The sequence below is a fragment of the Ruditapes philippinarum genome, unplaced genomic scaffold, assembly GCF_026571515.1.
Source record: "Ruditapes philippinarum isolate M1 unplaced genomic scaffold, ASM2657151v2 ctg7110_1_1_1_1, whole genome shotgun sequence".
Taxonomy (NCBI): Eukaryota; Metazoa; Mollusca; class Bivalvia; order Venerida; family Veneridae; genus Ruditapes; species Ruditapes philippinarum.
The window spans coordinates 414-13,082 of record NW_026859789.1 but is presented as its reverse complement, the minus strand read 5'-3'; the positions used below and the strand labels follow the sequence as shown (position 1 = coordinate 13,082).

General features: G+C 31.2%; 1 protein-coding gene across 1 annotated transcript; it reads right to left on the bottom strand.

The window, feature by feature from the left end:
- Positions 1-1,841: 1,841 nt before the first annotated feature.
- On the bottom strand, positions 1,842-7,891 carry LOC132757913 (uncharacterized; the record flags this gene model as incomplete). The annotated part of the gene is given in 3 exon segments (XM_060749409.1): positions 1,842-4,354; positions 5,969-6,046; positions 7,726-7,891. Coding segments are annotated over 3 exon segments (420 nt in total), but the record flags the coding sequence as incomplete, so codon positions are not given.
- Between the last annotated feature and the right edge of the window lie 4,778 nt (positions 7,892-12,669).

Here is a 12,669-nt window from a genome sequence, read left to right as displayed (position 1 = left end):
AATCAGAAGAAATTCTTTTTTAATTAAGGTTAAAAAAAAGTCAACGCAACAATATTGACCCAACTATGTTGTTATTTTTAACGAGAGAAGCAAGAATCATTTAACTTTTGTAGATGTGCACTAAGCAAAAATATAAATAACTTAACTATTGGCTATCAGGTCTCACTCAATGTATTTCCTTTAATAAGTTAATTTCAATCTGAAGAACACTATGATGGGCAAATTTTAGAAAAGATATACAATGTATATAATTTATGATACTTTTGTAGAGAAGTAAAAGGTAATTTCAACATACCAAACACGTGTATGTAATATTGTCTTTAGAAAAATATTTAATTATTTCATTGTTGACCTATTTTGATATCCTGTGACATACTTATGCATAAAACTGGAACCATGTATTAGCTGAGCTAATGTGATAAATTTTAAATTATAAAGCTCTACTCCAGTTCAGATTGGCCGCTGCGCACAGTAAAATAACAAGAGGGTCAAGATGGCCCTAGATCGCTCACCTAACCCATCGAACTCATCTGAGCAATTATCTAGGCAAGCATTCTGACCAAGTTCATGACAGGTGAGTCAAAAATGTGACCACTAGAGTGTTAACAAGGATTTTCCATATTTGAGCCGCGTGACCTAGTTTTTGACTCCATGTGACCCATATTCCACCTTTCATACAAATTTCCAGCATATTTGAATCGAAACAGTAGCCACTAGAGTGTTAACAAAATTTTTCTATTTTTAGCTCCTCTGACCTAGTTTTTCATTCGAGATGACCCATGTTCGAACACATCCGAGCAATTTCGAGACAAGCATTCTAACAAAGTTTGATGACAATTGAGTCAAAAAAGTGACATCTAGACTGTTAAAAATGTTTTTCAATATTTTGGCAGTGTGACCTATTTTTTTTACCCCAGACCTTGAAATCATCAAAACAAACTTTCAAATCAATTTCCAGGATATTTGGATCAAAACAGTAACCACTAGAGTGTAACAAGATTTTTCTATTTTTAGCTCCTGTAACCTAGTTTTTCATCCAAGATGACCCAGGTTCAAACTCAATCCGATCAATTACCAAACCAAACATCCTGACCAAGTTCGATGACAATTAAGTCCAAAACGTGACTACTGGAGTGCTAACAAGGGTTTTCTATTTTTAGCTCCTGTGACTTGGCTTTTTATCCGAGATGACCCATGTTCGAACTCATCCGAGCTATTACCTAGACAAGCTTCCTGACAAAGTTTGATGATAATTGAGTAAAAAAGTGACTACTAGAGTGTGAACAAGGTTTTTCTATTTTTAGCTCCTGTGACCTAGTTTTTTTTATCAGAGATTACCCATGTTCGAACTCATCCGAGCTATTACCTAGACAAGCATCCTGACAAGGTTTGATGATGATTGAGTCAAAAAGTTTACCGCTAGAGTGTTAACGAACAAGTGTAGACGGACGACGAACATTCAGCGATCCTAAAAGGTCAACCTGAGCTAGCTCAAGTTAGTTAACAAGTTACTTAAGTTGAATTAATTGTAGGCAACAAAGATGTTAACCTCATATGTATAGTTTCTATAAACTGCATGCCATTGCATGGAAATACAAGATACCATGTTCTAATGTACAATACTTTTATTATTTATCTATATTTTTAAATATTTCAATTTTACAAACGGTAAACATTTGAAATCTTTTATTATACTTAAAGACACTCACAGTAGCCTAAATAAACAAATGTAGAGACAGTAAAAGATTAATATGCATAACTTAAGATGTTAGTTTAGCAAAAGGTATTTTAACAACAATCAATTTTATTTGCCGAAGTAGCCAAACTGTGTTATAAAAAAGTATAAGACAGCAAGCATTATTTTTATACAAAACTAGCTTTATCTAAGTGATCTGTATAGAAAACGATAATCTGAACATACATGTATTTCTTTAAAAAGTTTTTCATGCTTCTTAACTTAACAATAAACATGAATTCTGTAAGTAATTAAAGATATAAAAAATTCTTTCATAGGTTTTTGTATTTTTTTATATAATGAGTAAAAAGTAATGACGAATTCAGAAATGAAAAGAAAAATATATTGGATGTTTTATTTTTTTTGTAAAATTGCAGGCAGTTTCCATGTTAACCGTATATCTCAAAACTGTCAAAAAAGCCAGACTGTGTTTTATCAAATGTATAAGACAGCTTAATAAACACACAACAAGCATAATGTTAAACAAAACTTGCTTTATCTAAGGATTCCGTATGAAACAAACTATAATCTGAACATATTTCTTTAAAAAATGAGGTTTTCATGCTGTTTAACTGAGCACAAAATGAAAAATTAAACACGAGTCCTGTTAATAATTATAAGATATGGAAAATTTCTTTCACAGAATTTTTTACATTTTTCATATATCAAGAAAATTTTATAGTGAAATCAAAAATAGAAATAAAAATATATATTGACGTGTTAGTTTTTTTTGTAAACGGGCAGTTTCCATGGTAACCGCATAAGCCAACTGTCAAAATAACAACTATTTCTTAAGAAATACCAGTTTTATACCAAATGCATTGTTATATATGACTTGAATATATACATCAAAACATAAATTTCTATTTCTTTTGATGTTATACTAATCATGTTTTTAAAAGAAGTTGTATAAGGCCATATTATTTCTTCATTCGACTAACATACGAGAACAGTAAACAAGTATTGAGAAAAAAAAGAAAATTTGATCATTTTTTATTCAACATTTTTTAGATATATCATTTCAAACCTCTTTGCCCACTTGTCTGCTAGTAATCAAGTGGCGACGCACTTTCGTCACTTCCACAAGTGGGCGGGGTAACATGCGTAGAATCATCATCAATGTTGTCATACTAACGCTAGGAGATATCGTTTATCTGATGTTATCTAATCGACCCTCATGAACATAAAGAACTATTTATTCTGTATTAATAAATCATTATTTGTTTGTACAGTTTTTGCGGAGTTGCAAAAGTGGCACGATAACTGTGATAAATAGGAGTGAGACTAAAAAAGGAATGGAGCACCACACTAAATACCATATTCCGGTATATATCGGACAAGGGGCTTGAATGATAACATGCTAAAATCTTGCCTTTTTATAGCCGAAATTCAAACAGTTATCAGAGTAGTATTCAACTGCCTTCTTTTTGGCGAGTAATTATCCGTGATTATCTTTCATGGACGTGTATTTAAATGTGCACAAAAGAAACTACTGAAAACGTTTTTAAGTAAATAACAATTTTATGTCAATTTATGTAAAACATTGAATTTGATGGTCAAGACCATTTAAGGGCCGACGCAATATTTCAATAATTTAACAAGTCGGTTTTATCATAAGTCCTAAGTAATGATTTAAGCAAAGTTCAATTGATGGACAAAGTCATATTTGAATAATTAAAATTGTCGGTTTGGTCAGGAGTATATTTCTGTCCAAGTATGAACCATATTTGTATAGATCTATATGAATAACCAAAAATATAAGTTGACAATGATAGGCAATAACATTCAAAGTTCAAGGCTATTCTTTTAAATATTCAGCAAAAAAAATGAATAACAATTATTTAACCTTCGAATTCATGTTATTCATTAGCCAAGGTCAAGTTTGGTTTGATCTTCAAGGTCAATGTCATAGATAATTTAAGTTTACTGTCAGTTTAGGTTACTTTAAGGTTTGTCCACATGAATGTTTAGAGTATGAAGACAATCCGTTCATACATGTAGTAAACAAAGCTATAACCGCAAAGCAAAATTTTTAATAAAAGAGATTTTTGAAAGGTCAAGATCATTTATGAATAAAAGTCATGATCAATCTACTAGAGCGTCTTGTGTCTAAGAATGAAGATAATCCATTGAAAAATTAAAAAAAGTATGACCACTTTTAAAGTGTGAGGATGGCAATAACAAAGGAAACGACACCATGAGAATTGCGTGATTTAATTCTCCGAGTAAATCGTATTTTTTCAATAAGTAATGTTTTTCTCAAGTATAAATCAAATCAACAAACATAAAGTTATTGCTGATTTTAGCAAAAATCACACATTTGGCTTTGAGTGTCTAGAGCCAATAAAGATCATTTTTAAGTTCAATAACATCTTCTTTAATGTGTTGTCCCAAGTATTGTAACAATACGCAGTTCAGATATAAAAAACTTTTCAGAAAATAACTACTCAAAATTTAGTTCAATAGAATTTTCGATAGTTGCCCGACATACTGGACAATGCTCAAGGACATCTGCACAACGCTCACAGACAGCCATATGGCGGCACGGTAAGAAAACTGTGCATAAATCTGCATCAAGACACACCTTGCACTTTAACATTTGTTCCAGCTCACGAAACTCTAAAAAAAAGGAACAAAGTATAACAAATAGAAAACATGGATATATTACAATACAACAGCAGCTAATTATTGCTTCCTAAAGTATAAACAATATGATAATAAATTAACAAGAGCCTCCGCAGGGCGGGAACAATGCGATGCTCGGACTTCTTCACTTTATCTAAAAGCAAACAAAAAAAGGGTTAAAACAAATCTTTCAATAGAAAATAATTTAAGTTTTACTGTTTTATTTTAATATGTCTGTCTAGCTACACTTGTTGTTCTGTCCAAGTATGAATGATTTCCACAAATGATTGACAAGTTACGAAAATATAAGCAAAATTAAACTTAACTTTCAAGGTCATTTACATGTCAAAAGATATATCTAATTAATTTAACATGTCTGTTTGTTTTGTTAACATATGAATCAAATCCGTACATAAATAACAAAATAATGACAACCAAAATACAATTTAGACAGTCAATGTCATATAAAACTCAAGGCCAAAGTCAGTTCAGAAGGTATTGTCTATAAGGTTGTTTTTGTCTAAGTATGAAGATAATCAATTTATCAAGTTTCAGACGATTATAGCGAAACTCGGTGACAGTTTAATAATCTAATCTCCAAAGTTCAATTTGAGTTTCGTACACATGAAGGTCTTATCGAAATAATATGTTCCGGTATGAAGTATATTCATTCATTTATTATAAAGTTATAGCCTATGATAGCAAAAGAAAAATAGAAATTTCAATAATTTGACCTTCAATGTCAAGGCATTTATAAATGAAGGTCAAGGTCTGTTTGGTTATCTTTAATGTCTATCCTAAAATTATTGTGTTCAAGTTAGAAGACAATCCATTTAAAAATAACAAAGTCATAGCCACTATTATAAAAACGAGCAAAAATATAGCAAAATTTAGACATTTGGCCCTCAATGTCAAGGTTATTCATGCATGACGGTAAAGTTAAGCTTGATCTACTAGAATGTTTTGTCCCTAAGAATGTTGTGGATAAGTATGATGACAATACACCCACAACCTGAAATGTCATTATCAAGGTTTAAAATATGATGACGGCAACGCTGCCATGACTGTAACAATACCTCTTTATTTATTCTAAGTGTTGTTAAATCATCAATTTTGCCCATTTATAACAAAGGTATGGCCATCATGCCAAGTGATGCTATATACATGTATATAGTTATTTCTCAAAAGCTTTAATTTTTGATGTTCTTTTATAGTTTCCGAAATGTAAGTAAATGCCAATTTCTTGAATAATCTTTTGCTTCTGTTGCTTTTTTGGCATTTAGTTCAGTTATAGTTACAAATATTTTGTATAGAAGTCAAAATACTACTTTGTTAATATTTTCCTACTTTAATGCCAAATTACTTGACATTCAGTACTATTTTCATAAGGTAATAAACATCTTAAAGTTTTAAAGAAATTTTGGCATTTCAAGTTAGGGAATATTAATCGACGTATTCTAGCAATTTTAACATTTTTTAAGTCATGAAAAACCCCTGAAAAATAAATTTCCTGACGACAAATTCTGGTATGCATCTCTGTGTGGAGCTAAATAATATAAAGATGATAATAAAATATTGATGAAAAATCAAAACTTTTTAAGAACAGACCTTCCGTATCGTGTATACTGTCACTGGCTGTTTTATCTGAAGCCAAAATGCTATGTTTACCACTATCTTTCATTGCCTCTGCAATAGAACGATATCTAATAGTATTGATGCATTCAGAATTTTCACCTAACATTAGCAAAAAACTTGTTAACATGTTTTCATGTAAAAATATTTTCATGTAAAAAATAGAAACAAGAGCTGTCACCCATGTGACGAATGCCCCCGAAAAGGTTTCTTAAGCAAGCAGGTATAATAAAAAGAAAAGAGAATGAAATTGCTTAATATTGTTCTTTGTATTATTGCACTTGTAATCTCTAATTGTGATAGCATGAACCTTCAAAATATAAGTGTGACCTTAACATTTGAAGAAGGGACGTGGTTCCTAGACGCGACAAAATGTTGTTATGAGATTGACATTTGTGCCAAATTATTTTAAATTCCCTCAATGCATGACAAAGTTACAGTCTGGACATGGTTGTTGTGTACGTGGGGACACACGGACAGACGGGCATTAGCCTTAGCCGCGACACAATGTCTTGATGTGGTAGACATTTGTGCCAAGTTATTTTAAAATCCTTCCATGCATGACAAAGTTACAGTCCGGACATGAATGTGTATTCCAGAGAATAAGTACCTTCAAACTGTAAGTGTGACCTTGACCTTGAAGGTAGGGACATGGGTCTTTGTCGCGTCATGTCGTCTTGATGTGGTAGAAATTTATGCTCAGTTATTTTAAAATCATTCGATGCATGACAAAGTTATAGCCCGGACACGATTGTGTGTACCTATTAATTCTAATTGTGATTATGTGAAACTTCAAAATGTAAGTGTGACCTTGACCTTTGAGGTAGAGACGTAATTCTTGGATGCGACACATCGTCTTGATGTGGTAGAAATTGATGCCTAGCTATTTTAAAATCATTCGATGCATGACAAAAATACAGTCCAGACACGAATGTGTGTACCTTTTTACTCTAATTGCGATAATGTTAAACTTCAAAATGATAGTGTGACCTTGACCTTTGAGGTAGGGACGTGTTTTTGGACCCGACACATCGTCTTGCTGTGGTAGACATTTGTGCCAAGTTATTGCAAAATTCCTCAATGTATGACAAAGTTAACGTCCGGACACGAATGAAGTGGGGACGCACAGACGGACGGACAGACAGACAGTCAGTCAGTCAGACAGACGGTGCGATTATATTTTGCCTCCCTTCGGGGGCATAAAAAGCAACGCTTGATTCATATATCAACGCATTCAAGATAATCTGTTCTGTTCTGTTCATCATGTTAGGTATATAATAACTTTCCGAAATGGGCTTCTTTACTTGAAACATGTCTGCTTACTTATTAAAACTCCATATTTGTGTAAAACAAAAATTTACTATTTACCGTACAGTATCATTAACACATCATGACAAGTTAATATGACTTTGACACTTTTTGTAAGTTTGCTAGCGTGTCTGCAATGTTATTTCAGAACATAGTCCTTGATGACGGAGTTGTGGATCAATTTTAACAATCGTGAAGCATGACTTTGAAGTCAATGTTTGACTCTCTTGGTTTTTCTAAAATTTTCTTCCATATTTCTAAATCTAAGTAAGCTGATGATCGGACAGATGATTCCATTACATTTAATGGTTGTCAAAAAGGAGGTGAATATGACAATACTTAATTAATGTGTTGGAATGCGTACATCAATTGGACACAGGAATGACAAAACCAACTGTATAATAACAATTTTAAATTTTCATTACCTGTCTTAGTCATGATGATAACATGTTGCGTTGTATTGTTTTCAGATCCGCTGTAATTATCTTCATTTTTCCTCTTTCCCGTCAAGTCCTTCCTTAAATCAGGCCAAAACAAATATTTGCCAAAGGAACCAATGTGTTGTTCTCTCCATGAAGTAAAAAACTGCTCCTTAAATACATAATTATACTATTTGTTTGCATAGTTGATCCTAAGCATTGCTCAATATACCTGTCATAACATGACTAATTGTAATTTGCTAGTAATTTTTTTAAGCCGAATGTAACACAACCTTTTTTATTTTATATCGAACACAACAAACAAACAATCCATGATTGAACACACATTTATAACTTGGACACAAGCATGCATTTGAAGGGTTTGATAATAACCAGAATAAGTCTAAATGGTTGTTTTATTTGTTCGTATCAATAATCAAAGTGCTGCAGCACTGAATGCGTTGGACATGCAACCAGAGAGACATTAAGGCTTCTTTTAGAAAAAAACAAAACAAAAACAAAACACAAAATATTTAAAAGAAAATTTTTCCATAAAAGGGTTCAAATTTTGTAGAGCAATTATTTTGTGCCCCCAAAACTAAATAAAATTTTCAGTTTTTCCCTTTTTAAACATTTTAAATTTACAGAATGTTTATGCCAAAAAAATTTCGGGCCCAAAATTGTAAATCATTTGCCCCTTTTTCGATTTTTTCCAAAAAAATGATTTTGAAAAATAAAAAAAAAATTTGTCAACGAAAATATTTCTAAAATAAAACCAAGGCAAATAAACTTCAAACATAATACATTATACATTTGAGAATGCTATTTAGAATTGCTTCGTGTTATATCAATAGTGGGCATATAGACAATAAAATATAAGTCATTTGTATTTTTATTTCTCTGGGATATGTCTCATTAAAAAAAAATTTTGGTTTAAAATTCATCAGCAATTAATAGTGTATTTTTTTAGATTTTTTTATTTACAAGCGTAAACATGTAGAGGCCAGAAGCACACCGTTTTTATTTTAATTTTAAATGTCACTTAAGCACTACAGTGTTTAGTTGTCCTTTTTCAATTTCACACTAAAATTTCCATTTTTAACTTGTTTGCTTCTTACAATTGTATAGAATTTCTAAAAAGTATTGCATGTAATCCGCTAGTTTATTACATGTTTAATGTATACCTCACTAATAGCCTGTCCAAAAAAATCAGAACAGGTGAAGCAGAATCTATTTTTTAGAAATAGTGAACAGGTTAAAACTCATATCATGGACCTAGAAAAAATTATGTAACACAACCCGCCAAGAATCGGAAGTAGAACTTGATATTAATAAACTTCCTTACCATGAAAGGGACCCTACAATGGCCCGGTAAAGTTGTTGAAAAAAATCTCTTCTTACATGCATTTTCAAAATAGATATTTATACTAAACCATTGTACTGTATCTTTAATATATTATTAACTGCTGAATATTCAGCTAAACCACGCGGTATGAGTCTCGAAAATAGTTCTTCTTTTAAAATTAATGCCGCGCGAGTTATTCCCTAGAGTCACGAAAAAACTTTTGATTGTTTTAATATAATGTTTTTGGTTATAATGTAGAAATATTATTTCCTACTAATAATTTCTTAGAACTCAGAGGTTACACCCTTTATTGTAGTATAATTGCTGTTCCTACTCTTTTTTGACAGCGGTAAAACGTTTCGGCCCCGAATTTGCATTTTTTGCGAAAAATTTTCTAAAGGGGGCTTTCAAAAGTTTTTACAAAAATTAAAGTTTTATTATTTTAAAATTGGGTAACTTAATTTTAAATTTAAAAGGCTAAAAAATGGAAGATTTTAAAAATATCCATACAAAGAATTTGGGGTTTTAAAGGGGAAACAAATTAAAGTTTTCTATTTCTTTGGGGCTTTAAAACGGTTTTTTGGAAAATTTGGGCCCATTGTAAACCCCAACGAATTTCCAAAGTGTAGAAAGAATTAGCTCTGAAACCCCCTGGGGGGCCCGGGCCGTTTGCTATAAAAAAAAAAAAAAAACATTTAATTTCATAAAAATTTAAAAAACATAACAAAAAAAAGGATGAAAAAGAATTTTCGAAAATTTAACCTTCCCTTAAAAAGCTGCTAGGTAATTAAAAGAAAAATAAATTAATTTTAAAAACTTGAAATTTTTTCTTAAAAATTTTAAGGGGTTTTAAAAAAATTTGGGAAGGGAAAAATCTTAACTTATTGTATAATGATTTAAATAAAAATGCATATACCCAATTTTTGTCATATTTACATTTTTATTTTTCTGAATAAAAAAAAAAACTAATGTTGGGTTTTGACAGTCAAAATTTTCCCTTTTTTACATACTTTTATGTTAAAAATGAATAAATTGTTTAATAAAAATTTAAATGTAAAGTTAGAAGGGGGCCCTTTTAAAATATGTACAATGTATATAAATTTTTGTGATAAAATAAAGTGAACAAGAGCCATGTCAAAATGGCCATCCCCCACGAATTGTTTGCCCTTTAAAAATGTAATTAGTAAGGAGGCAAAAATTCCCTTTAAGAGGGTTTTTGGGAATGAAAACTGAGGCTGAATTGATTCAGATTTGAAAAAACTAATGTGGAATACTGATGGCTGGAAAATAAAAAGGGCAATAAACTGAAAATAATGCAGGGGATAGGTTGTCATTCTTGTGTGCTGCACCCTTCCTCAAGTAAAATCTATCTACCTATGAAGTTTCAAGTTGCTACCTCAAATTACTTTTTGAGATAAGCTCCCGGGACAAAATAGTTGAACAAAAAAAGGAGAATAACTCAAATCAAAAATTATATAGGGAGATATTATTTATTCTTGTGCACAACATTCCTCCTCAATAAGATCTATCAACCTATGACATTTCAAGTTTTAAATCTCAAACAGTTTTTGAGTTATGCTCCCTCAGGTGAAAAATTATTAGGTATGAAAAATACTAAGCATAGTTTATCATTCTTGTGCACTGCACACCTCCTGAGTGAGATCTATGCACCTATAAAGTTTCTATGTTGATATTCTTTCATAGACTTTTTGAGTTATGCTCTGGACAAAAAAATTAATTTTTTAAAAATAACAAAGGGCAATAACTCAAAAAAATATGCGGGTAGGTTTATCATCTTTGTGCACTGCACTCCCTCCTCAATAGGTCTACCGCAAACTATGAAGTTTTTAAATTGATTTCTCAATACTTTTTGAATATGATCCGGACAAAAAAGTCGGGACGGAAGGACGGACTTCTTACAAGAGCAACTTATGGGGTTTTCATTTTGTTATTTCTTTTTTTCTTTATAAACCCCACAATGCAGTAAAATAGCCCCACAAGAGAAAAGGAATGAATGACCATGCAAAGGACATCTTTGTTATGTGAACAATAGGACCCAAACCCCATAAAAGCTCTGGTTTTTTACGGCGAACGAAGGTTGGACGGGACGGACAGACGGGACGGAGGGAAATAATTTATATACCCCGCCCTTTTCGGCGGGGGATAAAAGAGTATTTGTTCATATCATTTGCTACTACATAATAATAATTTGTAACTACAGTTCAATTAACAATTTATCAAAACAAACATTTGTTAAATTTCTTAGTTAATATGTTACCACAGAAAACCGTGGAGAGTCGCGTAATTTAGACACTCTCTTAGGGTATGATTTCGTTTTATAACACCTATCTTTTTATTCATCGACACACGATGAGAATGATTACAATAAAAAGAAAAAAGAAATAATTATATAAACAACTGACAAGTGATGTACAATTAAGTACGACTAAATATTTTAAACCATTACAATGACATTTATAGACTCATACTTAAAAGCTAAATGAAAAATAAACAATCACCTTATTATGGGTAATAAAAAAATGAAATATTCGTTTTATAGTCTTGGTATGTAAGTAATTCTTGGAATGTAAGTAATCAAATAAGAGGGGAATACTAATTTAATTATCTTAAAATAATTGTATTAACAAATTTACATAATTTCAAATATTCGCTCATGTTTTCTGTGTTAATTAGTTGCTCTGGCTGGAATTTATTTGCGCGTCTGTAATAATAATGTTTCAAAAATTTCTTTCTTTCATCATTAAGCAAAACACATTCCAAATAAGTAATGAAATTCTACGTCTAATTTATTGTTACAAGAGGTACATGTTCTTTGATTATATATCAATAGATAGCGACAGGCAGCCTGTTTATCCGTTCACCATATAATTTGGGGCGGATCGTTTCATATTTAAAACATACTTTAGAAATTTTAATTGGACTCGTTCAATCTTTCTATTTTACCATACCCCCAATTTAGACAAATTCAAACCCAAATTTTTAAACCATAAACCATTTTATAAACAGTAGAGTACAAGCAAAAGAATTGATAATGGTATTTTTATCAAAAAATTATTTTAGGTGGACTGACCGCCAATATAGGACAAACCCTTTGTTGAACTATGTGTAAAAGCCAAACAAACAAACAAACAAACAAACAAAACAGACGGAAAATAAGCCAACTTACTAAATATGAATAATAATATTGTACCTACCCATTCTATGATTCCTTTTTTCTCCTGTTGCTCCATGGCGTATATGGTATCAAAATGTCTGCTTACCCATCTTTAAAAGTTAAAAATGTTTAAAAAAAGAAACGCCGTTCCCTATGAATATAATCTATTGATTGATTACCAAGGTATAGCAAATTATAGAAATAATTAGTGATAATTCAATAATTTGACCTTCTAGGTCAAAGTCATACATGAGTCGAGGTCAATTTGAGTTTTATAGACTACATGAAGGCCCTGACATTATAAAGACTGTTGTGTCTAAATAAACAAGAGGACCATGATTGCCCTTTTATCGCTCACCTGATTATTAAGGCTCTGAATAAATTATTTAAATGAATTAGCAATGAATGAAATGCAGATATAAAGCAATAA